Below are 27,829 nucleotides of genomic sequence, written 5' to 3'. Positions count from 1 at the left end.
GTATCTGTTCCTCAGCGTGTATGTGTGTGCATGTGTGAGCACGCACACGTTTTCTTCTCTTTTTTTATGGTGCACTTCACTGACATATTTAATAGTCACTCATTCCCATAGCATTTGTTTGCCATAGCTTACAAAGTCAAATTGGATTGTATTATTTGATTATATTGTATTTACAAACAAGTTGGCACTTACAGAATAAATTATCGATTCCTCTTTAATTTTTTATTTATTTTTATTTTCCGTTTTTCTCCTCTTCTTTTTCACTCAAGAGCATCCACAATTCAGGTGGAATAGTAAAACCTGCTGCCTGTTGCCGTTATGCTACATTAACATGAGTAAATAGGATTCCAGCCAATACACTGTTTCCCAGTAGGTTGCTCATTGTTGAGAGGCAGTGCCTTCCACCTCAGTACATGTCCAATGCTCAGGGACTGTTAGTCAAGTGAAAGCAAAGGTTGCATGTTTTCTTCTTCATTCTTATCCATGCGTTTCAGCACCCCAGGATCCACAACTGACTGAGACCTGTAGAGGGATATAAGATGGTTGACATTTCTAGATCAAGAAAAATGAGGGTAAATCTCAGCTTTCTTTTGTTTATTTTAACTTCTGCCAGGGCTTAAAAATAATGGTACAGCACTAATCAAGCATCTGATAATTGCAAATGGTCAGAAAACACCCTCATAGAGTGACTACATGGCTTTAAAGAGCTCAGCGCTGGTTTGTGGATATAGGAGCAAAAGGAATAAAGTTAACCTTTTCTTCAGTGAAACAGTGAAACAGGGTGCACCCTCAGCACAAAACAGGGCAGACTAAGCTGTCTTTTGCACGGACTTAAGCACTGACCCTCTCTACAAGGAGGTTATAGAGCACTGGGCTGCTAAAGAAGGCACAATCCAGCCACCCAGCCAGCTAATGGCACACTGGAACTAGTGGCGTGTGTTAGCTGGAAGCACAAGTTGCTCCTTTTCTGAATAGCACTTAAATGTAACAATGTGAGATCTGAAGCCAACCCTAGGGAATCCTGCCATGGCCAGCAGGATTTCTGGAGCAGCAGACATCTGTCAAATTCACTTCCTGGTTCAACTAAACAGAGCAGAGAATGATGGTAAGGGCAAATTCTGTGAGGACTGTAAAATTTCTCCAGGTTCTCTCACTGAGCACAGAAGCATAGCATTGGTACTGCTTCCTTGCAACAGCCATGTGGGAGGGGAAAAAGAGGAAACCCCAACCTCTAACAAAATCAAAATGCTTCATTAAAATCAAAGTCTGATGTGTTAAGACAAGGGTTTACATAATGTGTATCTCAGCCTGTCAAAAAGCAGACACTTCTGGGATACAGTAAAAGCAACCCCTGTTGTTTCCTTTAGTGAGATGAATCTCATGCTAGAAGTGCCTATTTTTCTTCCTTTCTGTAAAGAAGATTTGAAATGGCTAGAGCACGTGTACATCTCTGCAATGTAGGTATCTATTTTTGATTGGGGGAAGCACACTGACTGCAGCATTGCTACAGATTTGCCCGTTTGGAGGGCTACAGTACCGAGAGAAACCTTTACGAATTCTGACCTCTCCTAAGATAAACATACTGAGTCAATCTCCCACTCTTATAAACTGGCACCACCCACTGAGACAAATCAATGAGGCTGCAATCAGGAGACAGTTTGGTCTTTCTGTAAAAATGTAAAGAAAAACCTTTAAAAACACAAGAAAAAAACATCTGAATTAAAGCCTAGGTGAAAACTTTAAACACAAGTATATTTTCTAATAATACTTTCCATGTTCTCTTACGCATGCTAAAATCAAGAAAATCAGCTTTAACAATCTGAAGGTCTATCTTGTGACAAATATAATTTAAAAAATCTAATTAAAACTGTACAATAATCCTCATCTAGAACATTTTTTGGTTCCTCAGGCAGAAAACTAAACCACTGAATTAAAAATGCTTTTTTAAAATCTTCACAAGGTACCATGCCAATCCAAAGATGCTTGAAAATTTGCTGGTGGGAAGCTGTACTCCTGGAAAATCCCGTTCATCAGGATAAAAAGTGTTGTAGAAACATACTCATTTCAAAGGATTCTCAACTGCATGTAAGTACTAATAGGAGACTGAGCCTCCTCCTTGGCTTCAAATTCCCACTGAGGCACTTTTGGCCATAAATTCCCAGGGCCTCCAAACTCTCTGATGCCAAGGCAGATGTGAAAATGGAATGGTACAAATCCTGACCTATCCTCAGCCATGAGAGCAAGAGCCATGAGGACACAGCCACAGACTAAACACAACTGCTGAGACAGCTGCAATGGTGCCACATAATGTGAACATGTTCTCCCCAGAGGTCTGTGCTACAGGTGGGATTAATTTCTCCTTATCTCCACCACCTCTCCCACCTCCCTGCCAAGTGGAGGTTATCCTATATACCAGAAATTTGAGATCTGTAAAAGCATCAGTAGTTCATATGGGGGCAAAAAATGAGTTACAAAGAAAAGAATTCCCAGCCATATTTTGGTTTAAGAAGGATATTCATTTTAAAATGGCAAGCCAAATTAAACAAGGTAATTGTTGGAGATCTGCTAGATACTTGTGAAATTGTTTTCTAAGAAGATAAGCATTTTTTCATTGACTTACTATCATGGTTTTTTAATATGTTAAAAACCATTTTCTGCACTAACCACATTGTCATTTTAAAATGAGAGAAACAAAAATAAGGTGATGAATTTAAGTTAAACATAATTTTTAATTAAATAGAATTTATCTGTTTTACCTTAACTTTTCTATTACTATTTTAACACATACTATGCACTTAATACATCAAAGTCCTGGGACTTTCTGTCCATCTCAGTACCAATCCTTTCTACTTGGTACTAGCAGAGTAAGTCTACTTAGTACTTTTATATCCAACAGCCAGAAAGGATTCCAGCAGCTGCTAGTGTGAATTAGCAATCACACTAACTGAAAAAGAACCTGAAGAAGGTGAGGAAATTTCAGCTCAATATTATGCAGAGACAAATTTCAACATGCTTATTTTCTGCAGTATGTCTCCTACTGTGCTAGGTAGGCCAGACTGAAAGAATGTCAATTCGAAGCTTGAAGTGAAGAATATTTCAAGTACAATTTAAATGAGAATAAAAATTCTTCTGCAAAGAATGAAGAATCTGGTCAATCCCCTGCTTTTCCATTTAACAATGTACTTTCCCAGTGCATTAAAAGTCTGATCCAAAGGGTCTTGTCACAGGTCTTCTCGTGTATTTTTTTGTTGCATCCTTGGACGAAGCTATTTACTCTCATGACTTTACTTTGCAACACTAAGAATTCTGCATTTCAGCTCCTAAATTACACTCTTCTCTCCAAGACTGCCTCTCTATTGTCTCATAATTAATGTATTACATGCAATTCAAATATACATGTATTGCTCACTTTTCCCCTTTTCCTGGCTCTTTGCTGTTTCATTTTCTCTGTTACTTGTGTTAATCGCATCCTTGTCATACAGCTTCAGGACTTTTTTTAACTTCTCCTTACCCTACTTCATTCCCATCCAGCCTCTGCTCTTTCCCACTTTCAGTGCACCATAGATTTTTTTAAACACAAAACCCTTTAAACTTCACTGCTTTTTTCCTTTTTTATTCCTATGGAAACCTCCTGTTGTCTTCTCTCTACTTCCCATAAGATATCTCCCTCTCAAACTGCACTGTCCTCCCCAACCTATAAAATATCTTCCAGCCAAAATCATTGCCCTGACTGGGGAGACTGAAAATAGTTCATCCTGTTTGATCTGCTTCCAGAGTCCCTTTTGCATCAAATGCCCTCTCCTGAAACTGAATTCTTAGCTTAGCATATTCTGACTTAATTTTAGCGACTTTATATATTGTTTTCTGCCCTATTTCTTCTCTTCCAATTCAGTTCTAGGCCTACCCCTTAGGAGCTGCACTCCAACTTTTACTGCCCTGCTCAACCTTTTCTTTCACCGTGAAGTAATCTTTCCCCTTTCTCTTCTTGCCCTGGCAGAGTTGGACCAGGCTGGACCTCCCAGGTGAATCCCCTCACTACTTCCATAGTTACTGGAGAGGAAACTAACCTCTTCCTGTACTTTAATTTGAATGGTAAATTGCAACAAGCAATTATACTGTATCTCTCAAAGAGGATTTTTTTTCCTAGTGTATACTAGGCACTAGGCTATGAGATGGAGGAAAATCAGAGTTATCATCACTACTCAGCTGGATAATTGGCCCCAATTTACCCTCTGCACTGAGGCTCACTTCAGCCAGCACTGTCTCTCTGATATGTACTGTAGTCTACGGTAGGATATCAGCTTATTCCAAACACAGTACTGTGTACATTACATATATGGCAGCACAGAAATAATGATTTGCACTGAGATCACAACTCACATGGGTAATAATCACTTCTGTGTTCTATAATCAACAGTGATCTTGTTAAGGGAAAAAAAATGGTCCTCCTATATAATAAACTGAGGGAAATACCAGCAGCTTCATAAGATGGGAGAAAGGCAAATGTTAAACTTATGGCAATACCAGAAGACCACAATAACTTTAACCCACCTTTTCATGGATTTGGGAGAGAGGTCCTTTTCTATATCCTTTGCAGGAGCGTTGTAGGAGTCCACATTGCATTCACTGTCATCATCGTATTCATGGTCAAGCAGTGTTCTTGCCCATGTCCCCATGTCATAGGGGGGCAGCATTCCTCCAAACTCTGAAGGCAGGATCTCAGGGTGTATTAGCTGATGCAGGCTGTTGAGGTTATTACCATGCAGGAATATCTGTATGCACACATGTAGGTGAAAACAAAGTGGTATCACAATAATTGTCAAAGCCCAAATGACACCAGCATTATTAGAAGATATTGCACAATGCCGATACTCTGGCTGTGCTGGGCTAACAGAGGTGGCCACCAATCAAGGCACACATCACCTCACTAGCATAATATGACCATGAACCTATAAAGTGATTAAAGTGTAAATGACTTAAAATGTTTGCAGAACAAAGGGCCTAAAGAGGGTAAGAACTGACTTCTGATAACTAGATGGACTGAAGATTAGATAGACTGTCTATATTTTGTTATTTGCTCTCTCTAATCCTGTGAATTAAATTAATAAATTAAGAGCATAAATAATCAATGAAATTAATATTGCCTATATACATTAAGAAATATATATTGACTTTCACCATCCAGCCACGAGTTCTATAAACAAGGTAAATAGTCCAGTGTACTGAAAACTCCACTGGAAAGACTTTCTTCCTTAATGTGGTGGTACTAGTAACTACTATCATACTTGACAATATATGAAGTAAGAAAAATAATCTCTGTGACAACAAAGACAGAATAGTTGATGGACTATTGATATTTTCCATCAAAGTTCTGGTAGACCGATTTTCATAAATACTTCACATTCATATATATGTATATTAATATGTTATATACGCATATGTATACAACATATATATATAAGAATACTTGTGGTTATGTTTATATTTAACCTTATTATTTCTCCTCTGAGATCTGAAATGTGTGCAGACCACTTTTAGAGGATTTTAATTGACTAGCACCAAAGTAGCCCAGAAGGGAAGGTAGGATGATGCCTCCTAACAGCTACAGGCTGGCTCTTGTTCCATGTGGGGCAGACAAGGGTATAAGCAGACAGGTGTCAGGTGCTATCAATTCACATGGCATTTCACCTTGCAGGGGCTTCTCTGGAAAGCTATACCCCTAGCATGATTTATCAAAGGTTAAATGCAAAAAGCAAAAAAAAAAAAAAGGCCAAATATATGCTTGTCTTGTATTGCTTATTTCAGCCTGTCTTCCAGTCAGCTGTGGAGACAGAAAGCTTAATGTGACCATGCAAACCCAGTAATGTTCTTCTATCTCATAAAGGAATTTATCCTTGTGTGAAAGAAAAATATTAATGCTGAGAGTACTTTGTTTTATGGTGCCTCTCCAACAGAATGTTTCAATTTTTAGAATTGTCTTTATACTTGCCCAGTACTATGTTTATCTGATTATAGCTGTTATTTGCAAATGTACCAGACATATTAAAAAAAATGCAAAATAATTCAGGATAAACACAACAGACAAATAACAAGCCCGACAAAATTCTGAAGATAAATCTGTTGGGTCTGAGGATTTTTCATAATCATTTCTTCTGCCTCTTACACGTTTTTGTAAAGCTGATTTTAAATTTAATGTGCTGGACATAAACTTAACATTCTGACACAAAGTTCTGGACTCTAAATCAATATTTCAGCACCTGACTATTTCTTACAGGTATTTAGCATTGACAAAAACAATTACAGAAAGTCAGTATTTCTGAAAATTTATGCCACTGATTCAGGTACCTAGATAAAAATTTAGATGCTAACTGATGAGCACCCATGTTCAACTGCCCTGTCACTTACTTTTAATGTTGTAACACGCTCATGAGCTGTACTTTACTCCCTGGTTATACATACATAGCGCTTGACTTAAAAAGGCCTCAAACATACCTGGCACTATAATGTTCTTTGTTGAAGCTGTAGTCAACACAGTTCAAATGAATCCTGCAAAATGGGTTTTCATTTGCATATTTATAACAGATATTACATAAAAGGGTTTGTGATCTATAGTTCACAATCTGTGAATACCAGATGCCTCTCAAGCATTATCTGTCAGTAGAAACCAGCTAAATACCAAGGATCATTGTGGCCTTGTAAACAGATTGTGTTAGAGGAAAGAAAATAGAGTTGCTTAGAAAGCAGATCCCATGAGGAAAAAAAAAAAATCAATCATCCTATTCTTTGTAGTGGCTTCGTACATGATGTTGCTTGTGTTTTCTTGAATGACAAATTTCCTGTTACAGAAATAATTTCATTCTATGTGCTATCACCGCCAAGCTCTAGCTTAATTGTATTGATGCAAATGCTGCAAATTCAGCAGCATCTCAGAGACTGCTTGTGCTTATGCACAGATGCATGCACAGAAATTTCCTTCTGGTAGATTTCCTTCAAATCGGTATTTGCTAACTACTACACAACAGCCATGTATTTTAGCTCATGCTATTGTCAATGAAATCACACTAGGAAACTAGTGACTTTGTAATCACCTCTGTTCTTAAAAGAAAGGGATAAATAATTTTAAAAGAAATTTAATTTAATAGAATCTTAATAGAAACTGTAATGTTGGCAATATTTTTAATATAGCCCAGGAGAAAGTATATGCTTAAACTTTAAAATCCACTTAAGTGTGCTGCCTGACTGTGTCCTTGAAGGATAATGCTGTGTAAGTTTCTGAAACAGTTAAAGATACTCTACAATGCAGATATATTTAAATACTTCCCATTAATAGCAAGCTATATTGTATATATCTACTTTATTAGACTATGATACATCTGCTGATTACACCTGCCAGGCAATGGACAGTTAAACAGAAGAATACCCTTTTTCGTGTCTTCTCCTTTAAAAAGGGCCGTATAACTGTGTAGAGGGCATGGATATACCACGGCTGATTGACAAAATGGATTCCTCCAAACCGAGCTGGAAAACTGTCCTGTGTGTCACAAAACAAACACATACAATGTGAGCTGACTCATAACAGAAGTTGCACATAGATAAAACATTTTTTTAATGCAAAATGCTTTAATTTTAATAATAAAACTTAAAGAAGAAGAAACATTCTTCAAAATTGTATCGTCTCATTTGAGTTCCAGTGTTCCACACCAAGCAGCAACACACCCTAGACAGAGTGGTGAGGAAGCGTGCTGAAACAGCTATGGTATTCAAATAAAAACACAGCATTTCTAATCTCCAGAAACGCTTTAAACATTTATGATTTGCTCGTAATCCATCTCTGCAGTATATTTTTCTCTTTTCCACTTCTACAGATTTTATTCATTTTTAATAGTAACCATCTCAATTCTTCCAGTGTCATTGAAGAGCACTAGAAATGTCCCTCTTGTTGCCACCTTAAAAAGAAAGTGTAAATCTAAACTAGTATTCAAAATGTCTCCAATATTATCCATATTTCATAAAACTGAGAATGCATTAAACATTATGCTTAAACTGTTATGCAATATCCATGACAGTAATTCTTGTCACACAGTCAGGGACCTTCTGGGAGCTTAAATGTAAGGACAGCATATCCATATTGAAGCAATGACTTTTCTTTTTTCTTGCTGAAAAACACAAGGGGCAGACAACTCACTAGGAAAGATTTTGATCTGCACTTTCAATTTCTAAGTCAAGAGAATATGCCAGAAGGTTTGGCAGTTTGAAGAAGGCAGCCACTCTGTCCTGGAATACTATTGCCAAATTCATTGCGTGTCCTCGTTTTGTCCTTGCCTTGTTAATCATGTACACACACACAATGCAACAAGCTGCTGCCATCTCCTATGTTGCCAAGAGTTACAGCACTGAGCAAAGAATCAAGTGCAAAGAGGGTTGTAAATTGACACATGTCCTTTTTGTTTTCATGGCTTATGTCAGAACCTTCTCAGTGTCTATGAAATGTACTAAATTAATGGCATTCATCTGAACCCTTATTCTACAGGTGGTCTGATCTAGGCAGCCATAGTAGTCAGATCTAACTCATGTTCCTCACATCAGCAGCAACTCCGATTTGACAATACAAGTACAAACAAGGACATGCTTCCAGCTGCATCTTCTCTTCCTCTTGTGTGGATGCTGTAAAAGCAGCTTCGGGTCTCTGTCAATGGGATCAGAGGCTCAAAAGGAGGCAATCAAATGGTTAGACGTGGCACTCAGTCCAATGAGACATATTTTTGCTCCTCTGGAGACAAGACTATAGGCTATACAGAAGCATACATCAGTCTAGACATAAGCCACAAAGCACCACTGAAGTTTATTGATATGTGGTCATACAGCACACAGCAAAAAAAAATGGCCAAGAAAAAAAATCAAAAGTTATATCAACCAATCAAGAAACATCAGATAAGGAAGGCATGAAATCTAGGAAGGAAATCTTTCATTAAATGTTTCAGGTAGGAATGTACTTTGAAAAAGTGCATATGCCAAGAAACCCCCTTAGTTCTGTGAATGTGTACAGACCTGTGGCAGTAATGAAGCCTGAAGAGGTCACTTGCTCCTCTCAGAAGTACCATTCAAATACTGTCAGACACTCTTAACCCAGGAGGTCTTTACATCAGGGTGCCACCTGCCTCCAAATTGCAACGTCTCGGCATATTACCAGATGAAATATTTTCCATCAAGGAGGGAATGTCTTAAAAATAATTTACAGGGAGGATAACAGCTACCACACACAACACTAACATCTGACTAGCCACGACAAAACAGTCAACACAATTAATAAACAGTCTATTTTTCAGATTTTCTCCAGAAACATTTGATTAACAATGGCTTTGAAATAAAACAATCCTATCAAAAGACTGTGCTACAGAAGCCTCATCTTGCTAAATGCCTAGTTTCTGTCAGTGCTGACTAAATGTCAAACTGGATGGCTGATAATCTGACATGTAATTCACCCTGTTCAATATCGTAAATCCCCAAATACCATTTTGAGAACACAACTTCTGATGTACAAAAGGTAGTAAATTATGTCCCTATCACAGCAATCCAATGAATCCATTAGGAAGAATAAAGCACTGGATGACACCTTAACCTTTAGTTGCAGGAGATACCATTCATCTTCAGAAGGCTGTGTTTATTTGGTTTATCATGGCTACTGCTTCAGCAAAGGAGTCCAGCGAACCGTGCTGTGTACAATGCACAAAAGAGCATACTCTAGAGCTGCAGAAGACTTCTTTTGTTAGTTTCATCCAGATGTGTCTGAAGAGTTGACTCTGGAATGGTACCTGTGTTAAGTCCCATGGGAGCCAAACACTTTTTATGATGTAGGTACTATCCACAACAGCCATTCATAGCTGCTTGACTTCTTGCATGATTTTATAAGCTTTAAAATTAATTCAAGTGACACGAAACTTACACACTCCAAGTTATGAAATATTTGCTCTTTATTGCTCAAAAAAGTGGAAGCAACTGCAGCTGCTGGAGAAACAGGTGTCGGGAGCTGCCTGGCTGTTCTCAGACATATCTGACTTCCACATGGGAATTTGCCACACAGATGGCCATCCTACACAAACAGCAGGTAGGAATTTCTTCCAAATCATTGATTCTTGTGGATTTTTTACATTAAGTCAGAAGTGTCATGTGGCAGGCACAACTGCCTCTATAGACATATTGCACTTCAGCAGAAAAGCCTGTAACCCATGAATCACGTGAATTCTAAGTAAAAGGAATCCCATGCCAGAAAACAGTAAGAAATGGAAATCAGCCACGAGGTGCACTGTGCATCTGACTGGAAAAGTAATAAATCAGATGAGGTATTACCCAATCGTTAAAAAGAATTAGTTATATATACATAGTGTGTGGATGTTTTTAGCACTCACATAACCCCTGTTTATGCATAAGTACACAACCTAAGCATGCCTGTGATGAACACAATTTGGCACATGGCCACTCCACAGACACAAGCAAATAGGTATTTACAATTAGGGACCACAGCCCTTGTAATACAAGACTTACAAGTGACAATCAATAGTGGGTTGCCAAGGAAGAAGCAGATCCCTACACTGTCTGCAGGACTGGGCAGCTACCAGTGCCTGGCAGTAACTGATGTCTCCTCTAGCATCTATAAGCTAATGCTGTAATCTCTGCCACACATAATTTGTATGCCCTGAATTTATATGACCCATCTCCACAAGGTTCCTCTCCAAGGACACAGCAGCTGTTGCCTGCCACTGTCCTTGGCACATGCTAAGAAGCCAGGTTTCTACTTGCTGGGCACCACATCTCACCCTGTGCTGAGCTTGGCCATCACCTGAGACAGCTCTCAGCGTTTCACAGAGGGTTCTGCTCTGCAATGTGGCCAGCAAGAACTCTTAATTCTTAATTAAAGCACAGGTAATAACAGCAAAATCTGCACATAGCATTTTCAACAGTACCTAAGAGAGGAAAGTGACAAATTCCTACTGAAAATCAGTGTGAATCTACTTAGTGGTGTCAGAACTGTTATCAGAGATCACAAAAATGACCCACCTTTTTCATCATTACAAAATGCACAAAAATTAAAGAACTCTTAAAGCCCACAACATTCTCCACTCCTTGGGTATCGTGTCTACATTTAAACCTCTGAAGTGTACTTTTAAAGAATTAGCTAACTCAGCTGAAATCAGTACTGGAGTTAAATTTGTTTGCACAGCTGAAGTATAGTCTCAGAAGCTGTTGAGACCACTGTGCACACCAAGATGTGTCAGCAGCTCAGCCACACCGAGGCCTCACATGTGGGCTGCACACTACCTGCAGATTGACCATCTAGACACACTTTGCCACATACTAACACTGCCAGAGTGCCTGGGCACATATACTCTTTGGCCATGTTTGAGGGTTTGTGCTGTCTTTATGGGCAGTGAAACTGTTTTTTTGGAGAGTCTAGAGGCATCCTTCAAAGGACTATCTGGGCAAATACAACAAATTCAGTGACATACTTTGCTTAAGGCTGTGCTTGAGCACCGTGATGAATTCAGGCTGTAGCATCTGCAGGCGACAAGAGGCTAAAGTCAAGACTCTGGAAACTGTATCTTCATAACAAAAACTTCAAGTTCAAAGATAGTACACTTTATGATTAATATCTTAAATGTCACTTAAGAGTTATTCCTGAAGACAGTAAATTCAGGTCTCCTTCAGCTATTCCAAAAAGTCAAGCACTTCAGGGAGAAAAAAAAAAAATCACTATGATGAAGCAAAATAGTATCTTCATAATGGAAAGTTCCATTAGAATCGCACTGAAACATTCTGTCTGATGCAAGTTACAGCATGACTACACTTAATTTTTTGCATGTTTAAGAGGAAACTATGGAAAATCACAGAAAGAAAAGGCTCTGATTAGAAGGAATAGGTCACTTTCTTCATAGTCCTAGAGTTGAATTATCAAGAGGAACCAAGAACCACTGCCATCCACATCAGGAAAGGAAAGCCAAGTCTTGCTCCCAGACTTTGTCACTGAAGGTATGAAAGAACAAGGCATTCCTAATACCAAACTTCCAGCAAGTATGCATCCATGACAAGGGGAATTGCAATGTCTCAAAACAAAGTACCTTGTATGTCAAGACAAATCACCTGTGGTCAAGGCATGAGCGTAGACTGGGAGCCTACCCAGTGGTATGGTAGCATGGCAAAGTGACTGAAAAGTGAATCTGTGGAGTCAAAAAGAATTTTTATTGTTTTCTTTATGAAAACAAATACTGGAAGGCAGATGTTATCTATAAACACACCAGGGAAAACAAAGAACAAGTGAGGAAAGACCCTTTCAAAACAAAGGAAAATGCTGACACTCAAACAAGAAAAAGATCACCACAAATGCAGCTAATTTGGAAAGTAATAGACAGCTTTGAATCATCAAACATCCAACAAGTCTGAGAAGGAATAAGCAACCTAATTCATTTGGAGAGAAAGATTACTAAATTATGAGGAAGCTAAACTTCAGGTTGTCTGTTACAACAGGAGACTTCAACTCTGTCCCTCTCCATTCAAGCTCTAAGGTTCAGATCCAAAAAATAATTTCAGGTTTAATGGTGGTGAAATTTTTCCTGATCCTTGGAATAGCTGCATTAGTTATTTCCCTCTGTAAGACTACAACATTGTCTTCAGCTTTTCATTTTTATTAAACAATGTTGAACCCTTTCTAAGACAAACAAAAAGTGCCCAAATAATTTTTTGTTCCTGTGTTTAACCAAAAGACCACCACCTAAAGGCAAATTAACATCATTCATTGACTTTCGTACAAAATAAGATTTAATTATCTAGAACTGGATGTTGTCATTTTGCTGAGAATACAGTGAAGCAATTTGACTTTTGGCAGTCCTTTTCATTTCTATTAGTCATTTTATCTTACAGCTCATATAGAAATATGTTAAATTGCATGAGATGAGAAGAGAGAGAGATGGTATCCATCCAGTGAGAATATTGCTCTTTTTATTGGAGTATCTGTTTTAATTTCAAATAATCATCCATCTTTCATTTGAATATGTTAATCATAAAAATGATATCTTGTTTAATTAATTAGGTGGGTAGAGATTTAAACGCTATCTGACCACATATGTGTGCATGTTTACTTATAAATACAATAAAACTAAAAAGTCTACCTGGATTTGGTGCTGCCACTATTTGGATAAAGGGCTCAGATCATTCAGTGTTTTAATTCAATGGGCTTCATAAAGAAAACACTTTGTAAAAAGCCTCTCCTTTTCATTGGAAATTACTGTATTTTGGCAAATTAACTTCAAGAGGTATTGGCCTGATTTTTAAAATAGTCTTAAATATAAATTGTGTGAAATTCTTTCAGCAATTGTGAAATTCTTTTAGCAATTTCTGTTTGTTTTGACAGGAGCTTGGGGTTTTGTGTATTTTTATTCCTTGGCTCATTTCTGTACTTTGAACCCAGAAAAAGGAAGGCTTTAATTTTAAAGAAGAAATGAAAAATGCTGTTTTCAACTATCAACACTGCCTCTCTTTTAATTATAAGTACCACTTCATTTGAACTGTCAGGTGTTAAAAGGGGAGGGTTGGGGTGGGGGTTGGAAATCCAAAACTTTTCCACAGCATGATGCTGTTTTCTAAATTGGCAAAGCTAGTAAGAAGCCAGTAAGAAAGATGATGGAAGTAGGTTCTTCTATAGTGTTTTCTTTTCCTGTGATGAAATTAATTCTTTTCAATAAGCAATTATCAGATGGTGATTTCTTCTATGGAAATTCCCACATGGGAAAAAACAATCCATTTTCCAGGCATCCCGTGAATTGCAAATTAAGATCACAGGAAAATAAAAAATAAAATAAAATAAATAAATAGATAAAAAACACTACACTGCAAACTGTTGTGCATAAATTTAGTAATGATACTTTCATAACACCGGTAGAACAAAAATAATGCACGAAATTACTGCTCATAAAAATCCTATACTTAAATTCCTGAAGGCAGGAAGTCTTTGGCCAGGGACTGTATAGGTGGAGCTGAAATGCCACACCAGCTTCTCAGCTGGTATCACCCTTGTCCTGAATTCACCCTCTTTTAGTCAGTGAGGCTATCCTGATGCCCAGACAGCCCTTGGTCTCCGCCAAAACCACTGACCCCAGAATTACTGTCATGATGCTTTTCATCACACAGAAAGCCCCCACAGCCCTGAGGACATTTCAAAGAGGAGCATCAGTAGTTATCAGATAGCCCCCTTCTTGTGCCTTCATTTCCAAATGTGAGTAGGCTAAATAGCACCTTAGTTAGAATTGCCTTAGGGAAGATACATTTATTTGTTCTGTTTTATTCAACCAAAATGTGACCTTACATTTCCTTCATAGCAGAAAGAAGGCAGGAAAACCTTAGGATAATGTTGAAGACAAAGACTGAAAAAAACAGTGGCAAGGCAGAAACCACAGAAATAAGATAAAAGTGAGGAGCAGAGGAAAACAGGAAAGATTAAATTAAAATTAATTTAGGGAGGGATATACAGAAATTATTATGGTGCATAAAAGAAAAACATATTGATCATGTTTCTTTTATAGCTCCTCTCCAAAACTTGCACGGAAAGAGAAATGTAAAATATTCCTACACAGAGGACCCATGTTTTACCGTCACGTGTCAAGACTGATTTTGCAGACCTAAACTCAAATAGCGTAAGTAAATACCAAAACTTATGCCTTCCATATAATTTCTGCATATCAACCCAACTAACAATTTCCCAGAAGAACCAAAGCCAACCCCTGGGTTTTTTTTAATTTTGGGGTAGCTTTAGCCAAAATTTGCAAGAAGCCACATGTGAACTGACTATCCTTAGTGGTATATCAATATACCCATCCAGAGCTCACGGGTCTGCAAATAGATCAGGTGAACAGAGGTACCACACAGGCAAAAATCTAAATTTCCTTGTTGTGGCAGCTTTCAAACAACACTGTGCAGCTTTGTAGTGCCAACAAGTTAGTGAGTTAGAAGATACCAGTTCTCCAACCAGAATATTCCCTTTTTCCCCCTGGAAATGGAGAATTTCCAAACTGTTGCCTACAATTTTATTATTCAAAGCTCCTCCAAAAATGCGACTCTCAGTTTCAGACTGTATGCATTAAAATTGGATTACCACTTTATCAGTTTCAATTTATAATAATACAATAGATGAAAAACTGTAGTGATTCGAGAGTTATTTCATGAGCCATATGTTTCCTCATAGTATGAAGAATCAATCTCCATCGCTGCAGTAGGGACTAAGAGCAATAATCATTTTAGCCATCCAATTTTCATCTGTCACTCCATGCAAATGAGAGCCATGAGAATCAAACTGAACTGTAAAATTGGAGGAATAGTGGTTTAAGAAAAATCAGCTGAGGACAGCCATTGAGATCTAAAATGCAGAATAATTAAGCTTTAAATTACCAAGGAAATTGAAGACTGAGTTGATATCCATTAATAAGTATTATATTTTATTAAAAGTAGAGGTAACATGAACTATGCGGCACACAAATTTTCAAGAGGTCAGCTCCCGGCAGTACAGAACTATTTCTAGTTCCAAAAAGTGTTCAAATGTCTTTGTCATAGTACAGAATGGAGATTTATTTCAGCCTTTCAGCTTCAAGAAAGCCTCAGTCTGAACTGCTCAGCTACACTTTATCTTTATAATGGCGCTTGAAAGATATGGTTTCTTATGAGTACCTTCCCTTCCCTCTTCTTCTGCACTCCTGAATGACTGCTCATGGTACACACTTGTTAAATGCTGCTGGGAGCCCAGGGAATTTCAATATTGTTTGAAGGAGACTGTCATTCTGGTTATTACTCTGGAGGATCGTAAATCACTGTTGTTGAATTCTAACTTCAGACGTCGATACCCTGTCTTTTTAAAGCCATATAAGCATGGTAGTCTCAGTGTTAGCTGATACAGAGTAAAGCCTGCCAGTAAAAAAACAGATTCACAAGAACTGGGCAAATAAATAATTGTTTTATCATACCTTTACGTCAAAAATAACATGTTTATTGTGCTATCACAATGTTCCAGTAATGAAGAAATGTGATGGTAGAATCTATCCTAAAATCACACTTTCAGAACTCTTGAAAATTCATTTCCAAGGAGTTGGAATATCAAAATCAGAAATGCAGACCTCTTCTTGCTAAAATAAAAGTGGAACCCGTGTGAACCTCTTCTCAGCAAAATACAATAGCAGAAGCCTCAGTCCATGTTACATGGATACTCACAAAAAATCCCTGAACTCTGAAACTATTTGGAGTGTTTGGTCCAGCACTGAGCTTCCCAGCACAAAGCAGTCAGGGACATACTGGAGCAAGTCCAGCAAGGGGATGAGAAGATGACTAAGGGATTAGACCATCTCTCATATCAGCAGAGGCCAAAGAGAGCTGGGAATGTCCAGCATGGCGGAGAAAAAACTCAGGGGGATCTTATCAATGTGTATAAATACCCAAAGGGAAAGTATAAGAAGCTGGAGTCAAGCTCTTTCCAGTGATGCCCAGTGACCAGACTAGTGGCAATGGGCACAAAACAAAACACAGGAGGGCCCTTCTGAACATGAGGAAACCACATAAGAGTGCACAGTTCTGAACAAGTCAGACAGTGATGAAAAATATAAATTCACTGAGGCTATATGAATAAGGTCTTTTCAGCGCATATTTTAAAAAAAACCACTTCACTTCCCAAAGCTGTGCTATTTTTGAAGTTCAACAGCCAAAGCAACCAATGTGATGACAGATTTCTCAAACTAAATAAAAAACTGAATTGCAGGTAGATGTTAATATTTACCCTATGTAATGTACTCAAGCTGCTTAGCTTGCTTGAGATCACTCAGCTTTCCATCACAAGTAACTGCTGAAAATGTGCACAGCTTTCTCCACCTAAAAGAAGGCTTCCATTACTTGAAAACCCCAAAGCTTCATGCATCACACTCTTTGAAACAGGGTTTACAAAACGTAGCTACTGCCAAGCTGTCTGCACATGAATGAACAGGCTCAGTTTCCAAAGGCTGGGGCTGAGCTGCTCCCCCATTCTAGCTCAACATCCATCTTCGAGCCCAGATGTTTGAAAATGTCCCAGAGGGCAACACAAGCAGCTCACAGACCACAGAAAACCTGCAACACTCAGATTAACTCCATTCATTAACAAAACCTCTAGGAAAGAAGTTCCATTGCCATGCTGAGACTGACTGTTTACTGCTATGCTCTTACCTCTACCAACCTAAAAAAAGGCACTTGCATCTGAAAGCGTGTCTTTTTCCAAATACAGCATTGTTTAACAAAGGATATTGCTTTTGCATCTTTAAGTGTAACTATAGTTTGTAAAATCTTTATTGCTCTACTGTTAAATTGTTAATCAAATTCTGGCAAAAGCCCATTGCAGTATACCGAAACAGTGTAACCTATTTTTTATAGACAGCTTAAGAATGTGCACAAAAATCATACTTCCTTCTCCTTTCTTTCTATTCTTCTGACTTATCCACCTTCTGATTTGCAGCCCTATTCTACATCACGGCTTAAATATTCTGCTTTCCTATATTACTGTCACTCCAGCACTAGTGGTTAATGCCAATGTTAGTGGTTGATGATACCAGGGGAATTAAACCCCCAGTACAGGGACAATGACATATGGCATGCCTGAATGGACTTAACGGAAGGCAGACACCCTGACAGCTGTCACTTGCTTCCCCTCCATTAGCACCACACACTGCATCATGCCACGCCATTGGGCACATAGGTGCAATTAGCCACCCAGCCGGGCAACCATCACTCACTTCTCATTCACGCTACAGCTGCAAATGCCCCTGCTGTGGCCATCATGCCTACCTCAAAAGGAGCCCGAAAATACAGAATGCTTCACCTCGGTGAGAACATCATTAACCGTTACACCTTAAATGAGCTTCTACCCCACTGAACTGAAGAGTCAAGAGTCATTCCTCAGCAACTAAGGCAGGTGACATTATGACAAGCTGAAGCAAACTCACAGCCAATGTTAATGTAAGCAGACATGACCTTTTCCAACCTGTCCATTCACAAAGGGATGCCATTGTTGAGGGTATATGGGGAGCCTGTCACAAAGCACTTGCACCTCTACAGGAAATAGTTTAATTAAGTGAAATCTGTTAGGTATCATTAGGTGTGCAGTCACAGCAAGAAACAAATACACACCCAAAGTATACATTTGCTAGACACAAGGTATTTTCAACTGCCAATGAACAGAACTGCAACAAACTCAAAAAAGAATGTGTCAAATAGAGTGTGTCTGTCTGTGTATAAAAATCATTCTGCCTCAAACATCAAATTCATCTCTTAAATCATTTATTACCGTGGATAATTTCTAAGTTTCCAATAGCCTAATCACTTTATTTTGAACCAGATTTAAGAGCTCAGAATATCTGCGCAGGGGAAAAAAAAAAAAAAAGGCATTTCCTACCTAGGAACCAGAATCAGTTCTTTGTGTCCTACTGGTAGATCAATTATGCATTAGAGCTGCTGCTGCTGCTGCTTGACTTTTAATCTGCATTAGTTCACAGACCTTGAGCAAATTTGATGTTACCATATTAAAAAGGGAAGGCACTAAGCTATGCAGAGAAAAAAAAGGAAAATGGATCAAGCAAGGGGACAATTAATCAGCCAAGTGCTGGCAATGGAGAAACAGGCTGCCTGCTGCCAGCACACAGGGAAATAAGGAATGCACAGATAATTCATTTAAATTCTCTTAAATGTACTAAACCCCACTTGGAATAACCATAAATCTGCTTATGTGTATCTACATGTACATTGTAGTGCTATAGATCTATAATACCTGTCCTCATCCTGAATGAAGATTTCAAGCCACATTTTAGATATCAGATCCCAGCTGAATGCTTAGTCACTTAAACATCCTGGCTGTGTATTTACTGAAATAAATAATTTAGAGCAGTACTCCAGTCAGCTTTGCTCATTTGGGAGCTGGGCTGATAAATCTTTACACATAGCTGAAGTATTAAAAAGTCTTCAATTTTCTGAACCCAAATTCCTGCATCACCATATCCACTACAGGCTTTCAGCACTAAAATTAAAAGCAGCATGAATATTTAAGCATTTTGTGATAAGACTGCAGTATATAAATCTGCTAGTATACCAAAGGCAAAGGCAACCTTAGAATTTTAGTTCTATGAAATACAGAATGGAGGGGAAGAAGGAAGACGTAAAAAAAAAAAATGGGGGAAATTGTCTCAAAATGTTTGCTAGCTATTACTACTGCCCTAGGAGCTGTACTTTAAGTGCTCTAAGCTTCCATTTCCTCACAAAGACAATATTATTTGGTTGAAATATTTTTCCTGAAGTGTAGAGTAGCCTCTTCTGGAGACAGGAACAGATACAGCCTAGAGGTAAATGGGGACATGAGGTGTCTGAATGCTCCACTCAATACCAGCAGCCTTCTCAAAGTGAAACATTTCTGTTTTGACCCATTTAATACTTGTCTACAGAAAGGAAAAATATCTGGAAGGGAGACACTTTACATAAAACTTTAATTTAGTCTTGATGGAAAATTTGTGACTTTTTTTAGAAAGGTTGTCATGTCAAAGGTTGTAACGTTTCTGGTTAAACTTTTAAAAGAACTGCAGCACCCTTGGTTTTGTGCATATGAATGCAGCACCTTACAGCTATACTAACAGATTCTACTCTGTTATTTGCCATAATCATAGAAAATGCAAGCTTACACCAGGATCAGAAATTGAATTTCATGATGTGGAGAGTTACGTGATGAAATAAATCACAGACAAGCGCTACCTCTGTGTCCCAAGGCATACTCAGTATTCAAACAGATTGCTTTGCTATTTTGAGCTGTTCCACTGCTGGAAACTTCATCACCCAGTTCTATGATTGTGACAGACCTCAGCTGTGAGGCGAGGCCAAGTACATTCATCTCCACGTGGAAGCCCCAATGCTGCATGACTGTTGTTGGCACTTCAGGAACTAGCTCTGCCCCAAAGCTGCAGCACAATTGAACAGGATTTCGGTGCTTGCTGGAGCTGCCAGCTTTCAGCAGAAAAATGCAGCTGAGTTCTTGACTGCTTCTGGTTGTATAAATTCCCATGGTGCTCTTCTAGAAGTAGAAGCATTAACCCCAGTGTCTTGGTCAAATAACAACTCAAGTAATCTCATTCTGCCTATCTATATTCTCTCTATACTTTCAGCTGACTCAAGCATTTTTACTGTAGCATTCAGCTGCCTCAAAGTGTCATGTAGCATTGAAAAACACCAGACATGACAATTTATTCAATGCAAGATGTCATTATGTCATCACTATGAAGAGTTAACACTGAGAAGATCCATAAAAATCAATAGCTGAGCTCAGCTTCCTGTGACATTCTAGTCCTGCTCCTCCAGGATGCAAGGGTGAGAGCAAAGATCTCCAAAGCAATGTTCTGCACACCCAGCTCGCTCTCTCAAACTCACTGGATTTGCACTAGTTTGACTGCATCAGCTGTACACCACAACCTCTGACTACAAGACACACCTTGCCCAATTAAAATGTACCATAAGAAATACCAAGCTCATTTTATAGAACCCAAGCAGCATCTATACTGTGCCTTTAACAGCACCTAGAAGCACTCACAGAGAAGAAACTCAATTATCTACACTGTGAAACCGTTAGAGCAAGTCAAAGCTACACTCCCAATCAATTTGAAAGGTAAGCAAGCAGAAATCAGGTAACATTCCCAAAATGCTCTTTGGATGTAGCTATCTGTTTAGGTTAAGAAAAACTCTTAACAGCCAGCACTAGGAACCAGCCTTGACCATGTCTAGTTTATGGGTACAGACATAGCTATACTCTCCTAGGGACATTCTCTACTGGCTGCTGGCTACTATAAAGCAGCAAGAAACCCACGAAAATACAAATTTTTGAAATTTTTGAATATTAAGATATGAATGCAATTTTAAAATTATTATGTCTCATACAATAAAAACATATCCACTTTCAATGTAAGCTATAGACCTTTTAAATTCTATTGATTACACAGATTAAAGCTTTTAAATACTACTAACTAAACAGAGTGGCTACTCAAGCACTATGAGGTCTATTGTGTAAACACATATTAAGGAGTCCTGGGAGCTGTTTCCATCAACTGTAGTGACCTCTACTGAACAGCTTTTTATAATGAAAATTAGTATCACACAAATGTTTTCATTCATATCCTTTGTTGTTGAAACTTCTGTTGTCCACATTCTGTATAGTCTGAAATGGAGACTAGAAATGGCTGCAAGATATAAACAATTCTCTAAGCAAAATATTTGTATTTATAACTTTCTTATCCATCAGGTCGTCAGCACCCCAGTTCCTTCCTTATAGCATTGAGCAATGTGCTGTTATTTATATTTAAAATTCTGTCCATATTCCCATTAACTCAGCAGGTAACAAAAAGGCTTCAACCTTAAAAGGCTGGGATCAATAACAAAATTGGTGCTTGAGGAAAGTGAAGGAGCAGGAAAAGGCCAGTTGTGAACATCAGCCATAAGTGAAAGATACACCAGTGCTTACTGGCCAGCAGATCTGGTGAGAGCACACCGGGGTTTTGGAGAATCTCAGCTACAGCAACATAACTGCTTCAGAAGACTCTGCATCAGAGAACAATCAGGCCCAGTCTGATTCCACAAATAATAAATCCTAAGTAAATAATAATTCACATGTAAGGTTGTAAATGTTGACATCGATAGTTACTTCTGATGGTCTTAAAGAGTAGCTCATCTGGGCTATGAGATTCTGCTTTTTCAAAACAATGTACCAGTCTGGGAACACTTCTCTACTAGCATCTACTGAATGCTTTTTCTGTATAAGAAGCTTCATAAGTATAACAATAAAAAGAATTTACCCTATCATAAGCAAGGTGAACAGCACAGCTCCAATAAAAATAGGAACTAGACTAACAGAGAAGCTGAATTTGAGTAAATAAATGTGATCAAGACCTTTTCATAGTTTTGTATTTCAGAGGGAAAAAAATCAATTTACAAGTATTTTATTTTGGGGGAATAAAGCTCTCCCTTATTGTGTTTTTTGACACAAAAGTAAATACAGAGGTAGATGTGTTCATAAAAAAAAAAATTATCTTTTCTAAAGCACTATTGTTAAACAAGTGGTGACAGATTAATATAACCAAGCATCAATGCAAAAAGCTTGCAGTGTGCATTTCACTAAAGCACGAAGTTTATAAAATAAAATCATTGTAGCATGATTAGCAGGCTGTATAAAATTTTTTACAATCCACACAAAATACAATTCTTCCCTGATCTGTATCTATCACACTGAGGTGTGTTTTTCACTACTACACAAAGCAGTAAAATTGCAGATGCTATTTACTATCAAAGCATGTGCACAAGTAAGTGCATCATCTACTGTTGCTGCAGATGAAAAGTATTCCAACTGAAGATCATACTGCATTGCCCTGGACATGGCTGCCAGCCAGGTTGAGAAGACACTTTTTCTTCAGATGTGGGATCTGAAATAAAGCTTGAAGCAAGAATCAAACCAGAAGCCAAAATCTTGAAATCTAAGCAACTAACTTTCTGTCCAACCTGGCAGGCCTAGCTTTGTTTAAATCTACATCAGACTGACACCAGCTCTGGTGATCTCCATGGACAGGTAACCACTGCCAGCTCTCTGAAGCTGCAGGGCTACAGGAGCACAGGAGGCTGCTCCAGAGCTCACAGGACCCTCCAGATGGCCATAGGAGAAGATAAAGCATAAGGACACAGAAAGACACCAGCATTGCAGACAGGAAAGTTTGACCATCCTGCACTGGAGCATCTGGTCTAGCTCAAGAGGATGGAAAAGGGGGGCAGAGTTTTGCATCAGTTTTTGTGGCATGCACCTGCATGCTCACTGCAAGATAACCTGTGAGCTTTTTCTGCAAGGGTGGAGAGCAGCGTTTGTTACCATAAATGCGTTAACTAGAAATGGGATTGCTAAAACTTACTGAAGATGTTTAAAAGCTGGGCTTGACTCGTTATGTAATACTAAGGGAAACAAGATCTATTTTAGGATTCTGAAAATGAGGGCAAAACAAGTGGCACACAAACATGCACCTCTATCACCGTGTCCTGCTCCACAGCCTGGACCTCACCTGGCCCCAACACTCTCACCTCTTACCTACGAAAACGAGCTGGAGATTTGAATTTTCAACATTAACTCCTGTAATTGTCCTCCTGATGACATTTCCTTGTAGTGACAGCTCCTGTTTTCAACCCTCCTTCTTCTTTTCTTTACCATATAAACACATTAAAGTACCTTTCACTGTAAAATAGCTCACTGTTCATCCCAACTCTATATTACAGTCAATGCTCAAGAAACTGGATGCCCCCATTTTCTCTGCCTCCTCCCCAGTCTCCCTGTCCCATACAAACTCTCCTCCCCAAGTTTCAGTGCTGAAGGTCACCTTTCACCATCCCAAAGTCTTCAGCCCTTATTCCCTGCTCTCTACCCACTGAATGTCTTACCCAGAGAACTCCCCCTGCTTACATGCAATTCACTGTCATCTCTGTGCTGAAAAGCACACCCCTCCACTCATTCTTTATTCCACAGCCAGGCCTCACTTGTCATACTACTTGTCTGAAATCTTACTAACTGCACTAAGCTCAAATTCTCTCAGTTTTTACTTTTTATAGTGTTGTAGCAATCCCCACAAAGCACTCAGTAAACTCACATCCTTGAGATTATGTGTTAAGTCCTGTTCTCCCCGAACACCATGGCTTCCATTGCAAGACCAACAGTTACCACGTCTTACCCCACACAATGCTGGGGGGAATCTAACCCCTTTACCTGTACTGATCTACTGCCATGGTTTTTGTTGCCTTGAAATTACTCAATTTAAGGGTTAGGTTTTTTTGATCCATTTGGGTTTGACAAATCCAGGGCTGTGAGTTTCACTCCACGCTGAAAGAATCAAAGTCAAGAGAGAAAGGACAGGAACACATCTTCCACTAGCAAAAGTAGAGAAGGAAAGCAGGCTGAGACTATTTGAGTGACTAGAACTGTGGTCTGTATGAGTCCTGACTGAGTCTGACTGAATTCCCTTTTTAGTTTTTATTGTGTGTTCAGAAGAAAATCAAGCTCCTGAACAAGGAGGAGTGAGCAACACCTAGCCTAATAGCCTAATGTGATGCACTGGTAGCAAAGACAATCATTTTGAAACCATATGCTTTGCAGCAAAACATGTCTCCTGCAACACGATACGTGAATCAAAGCAGATTGTGCTCGGGGTTCTCTGCAGAACGTGGAACAAAACAAGTTATCCTAAACCAACCTCCCCATCAGCCTGCAAATGATGCAAGCTTGGGAATGCCAAATAAAAAGCCAAACAGCATGCCAGGGCTCCACTCGCTCCATCCGGCCTTACTGCAGGAAGAGGGACAGATGGTGCCAGTGACTCAGAAGAAGGCCAAAACGCTCCTATCTCACAGCAATAACCTGTGTCCCAGCCCTGTGACAGTTTGTCATCCATGAAAATGGTATTTTTCAAGGACATAAGTGTGAACTTGGTGCTATTGGTAGGAAAACATGACAGAGTGTTCTCAGGGACAACTCCTCTTCTTGCAAGGTGGGCAAAGGTCATCCTATTCTGCAGTGTGCTCCTACATGTGAGAAGGCAGGGCCCTGGGAAATAATGCTTGGCAACATAAATTATAGCTTAGTGTACTACTTTTGACTAAGTTAAAATTGTTAGAAACATTTCCAGGAAGGAAAAGCCTCAGGGAAAGCATAAAAGCTTTGTGAGCAAAACTTTATGACTTTAAAGAAAATCAATCCCGACTTTAAAATTGGGGGGAAAAAAAAAAAAAAAAGAAACAAACAAAACCCCACACAACAAATCCTCCAGATTCTGCTTCTCTATTTTCTTTTTTTTTTCAATTAATGTATTTACATTAATTGAAAAAAAAAAAAAAAAAAAAAAGCCGTTTTAACACTTCTCCCTACTACCTGTTTAAATTCTTTTCCATTTCCAAAGTGTAAAATTATGGCTTTCCCATTTCTAGTGTAGGAAAACAAATATGAAATTGCAATTCTATTTCTTTTTTACAAAAAGTAGGCACACCACAGAGTGAACAAACACAAGGAAGCACTGGTTCAACATCTGGTCCCAGCCAGGGGCCGGACTAATTCAGAACAAGAAAACAGGGGACAGAGCTTTGTACTGGCAGACCAAGAACTAGGCAGAAACAAACTGCTGAGAAGACCTGTGCCAGTAACAGCTACAGGGGTGATATTCTTACAGCCACAATGCTGTAAAGACATAGGCATGTTAAGGTTTGTGTGGAAGAATAATTTTCTCTTATTAAACCAAATGGCACAGAACAACACAGTTATGGACTGTCCTAGACTTTTATTTTGGGAGGTTGTTCAACAATGAAAGCTTTAGATGGCACCCTTATATCTTTTAATAGCAACACAGATACTTCTGCTCTTCCAGTCTCAGTTCAGTGAATTAAATTCTCGGGGGCCTGTCATACACAATCCAGTTTCCATTTGCCCTCCCAACTTGGAGCTGTTTCTCAAAATACCATCCTAATCCACCATGCTTCATATGGTCCCCAAAGTACTCTGCCCTCGGTCCCTTTCTCTTCTCTCCATGTGTCAGCCTGAGTGTGAGTTCAAACATCATCTCTGCACTGATAGTTCACATGAATAAGTCCTCTCCAGCCCTCTCTTGTGCAATAACTTCAAATTGCAGCCTGTTGCTCTGAAAAATGTTCATTTAAAGCCCAGTTTAGCCAGAAGAGCTGCTAAACTTGCCACCACTACTCCATTCTCAAATGCTGCACATAACAGAGCTGAGCCATTCATCATATTCAGGCCCTAGTGTCATGTTTGATTTTGACCTCTCTGAAGACCCACACATCTCATCTGCTTACATTCTGCAAATCATTCTTTCATGGTGTTGCTTAGGCAATGCATCTGGCTAAGAGAGTGTGTTCACCGATGCAGAAAATTATCTCTTTTTCCAAAAACACAGAACCATGCCTTTTTTTTTTTCAGAGAAGACAACACTGCTGCAAATGTGCATTATTTTTTAAATCTCAGTCCTCCTGTCTGCTTTCCTAGCCTGTGATTTAATGAAAGATTAAAGACTAGCTTATGAAAGTTCACCACGGCAACTGCTGATGTCATTGGGAACTGGATTCCCAGTTGGGGCTTAAAGAAAGATGAAGACCATATTGATAATTGACAATAATCCTGACATTATTCAACCAGCTAATTAAGCCAAAACTTCACACCACTATATACGCTCAAAACTTAATGAACAGAAAGCATAACAACATTAATATGCTTAGCTATTGCTGTTATATAAATTTAGCCCAGAGACATTAATTGTTCATAGAAGGTACAGGTTATTTACTCCTTTCCTACTGAGCAGCAGAAAACCAGAATTATTCATGCAGCTGTTTCACAATGCCATGCCTTTGATTAGTCTACTGGAAAAAAAAAAAAGAATTTGTGAATTCTTCCTGAGAAAATGAATCTAAGCACTGTATCCCACATGCTATAAAATGAAGGAAGGTTTAAGCAAGCACATTTAAGCATTGAAGGAAAGGAGACATATGCTACTAGCTTGGGCAGTTTTGCATGTAAGGCACAAATAGTCATTCTGCCCCTGGCTGTGATTGTCATAATTTTTAGAAGAGGCAAAACTTTTGTGTATAAACAAACACAAGAACAAAACCACATTTAAAGTCACCAAAGTGTACCTGCATTCCCCTTTTTCCTCTTTCTAAGGCAAGTTACTCCTAAAATGTCTTTATGGTAGTTTGTTGCTTGCTCCATCCTTCTAAAACACAAAAGTCCTGTACTGAAAGGCAGACAGCCCCATGGCATAGAGATATGTCCAGTAATGGAGAATACCTGCCACAAAACAAAAATTCTCAGGGATGAAGCATGGGGGGTTGTTCAGGACTTTAGCAGATATCATGAGGAAAAAAATACAATTCGAGAAGAAAGCAAAGATCCATCTCACAGCTTCAAGATATGTTAGCAATGAGTACAAATAGCTATGCTTTGCATATATACTATGATTATAAACATTTGGATGACAGGAATGAGAACAGAGGTTGATAGACAATCTTCTTCCTACATAAAAGTCAAAGCCCTAAGACCTGGGATTGTGCCTGAATCCTGGACATACTGCCAAGAGGCTGCACAGTTCTGTTACACAAGTATGGCTGCCATCCTCAGGGAGGGACATCAGACCTCACCAAAACAAAACATAGAGTTGTGAAAGAGGAGCTCTTTAAAAGAAGATGTTTACAGTTGCCGTATGAAGGTAAAACAATTCTTCAAGAACATTTAATGGGACACTATATCAATAGGATAAAGAAGAAAATATACAGTAAGGCTCACCTTGCAAATAAGATGCTGCTCAGTTTGATTTAATTCGTACAACTTAAAGCAAGAAAACACATGGTCCAAGCTGTTCCCATGGATCATTAAATGAATGCATTCTTAATTGGCTTTCCATGCAGCTCTCTTTAAAGGATCGAGGGCTACTTTCATTTGATACTGCATTGATTTTCACTGAAATGTCCTCCTATCATGGCTACACTGATCAATTAGTATGCTATAAATAGAGTGGTCAGATTCCTTTCACAGATCTCATTAAATTGTATCCCTGCTGAATTTTTGTGGAGAATAGAATTGGATCATACTGATAGCAATAGTATGAAGATGCCATCAGGTTTTCCAGAGAAAATCAATTGTTCAATATTCATTAAAAAAAATCCTTGAAAAGCATGACCCAATGTAGCTCAACTAATGTCCAGATCATATGTCAAACCTTGC

At 38.7% G+C, this 27,829-nt stretch overlaps 1 protein-coding gene across 1 annotated transcript in view; it reads right to left on the bottom strand.

Moving 5' to 3' along the window:
* Positions 1–230: 230 nt before the first annotated feature.
* Positions 231–27,829, bottom strand: part of CLVS2 (clavesin 2) — a gene marked incomplete at its 5' end in the record, with an annotated part of 47,669 nt that continues 20,070 nt past the window's right edge. The window contains 3 exon segments of the mRNA XM_008940857.1: positions 231–522; positions 4,552–4,772; positions 7,421–7,531. Coding sequence (XP_008939105.1) covers positions 435–522; positions 4,552–4,772; positions 7,421–7,531 — 420 coding nt within the window.

This window comes from Merops nubicus, unplaced genomic scaffold (assembly GCF_000691845.1).
Source record: "Merops nubicus isolate BGI_N331 unplaced genomic scaffold, ASM69184v1 scaffold7585, whole genome shotgun sequence".
Lineage (NCBI taxonomy): Eukaryota > Metazoa > Chordata > Aves > Coraciiformes > Meropidae > Merops > Merops nubicus.
Note: the sequence above shows the minus strand (reverse complement) of the source record. Positions and strands in the feature narration are given on the sequence as shown.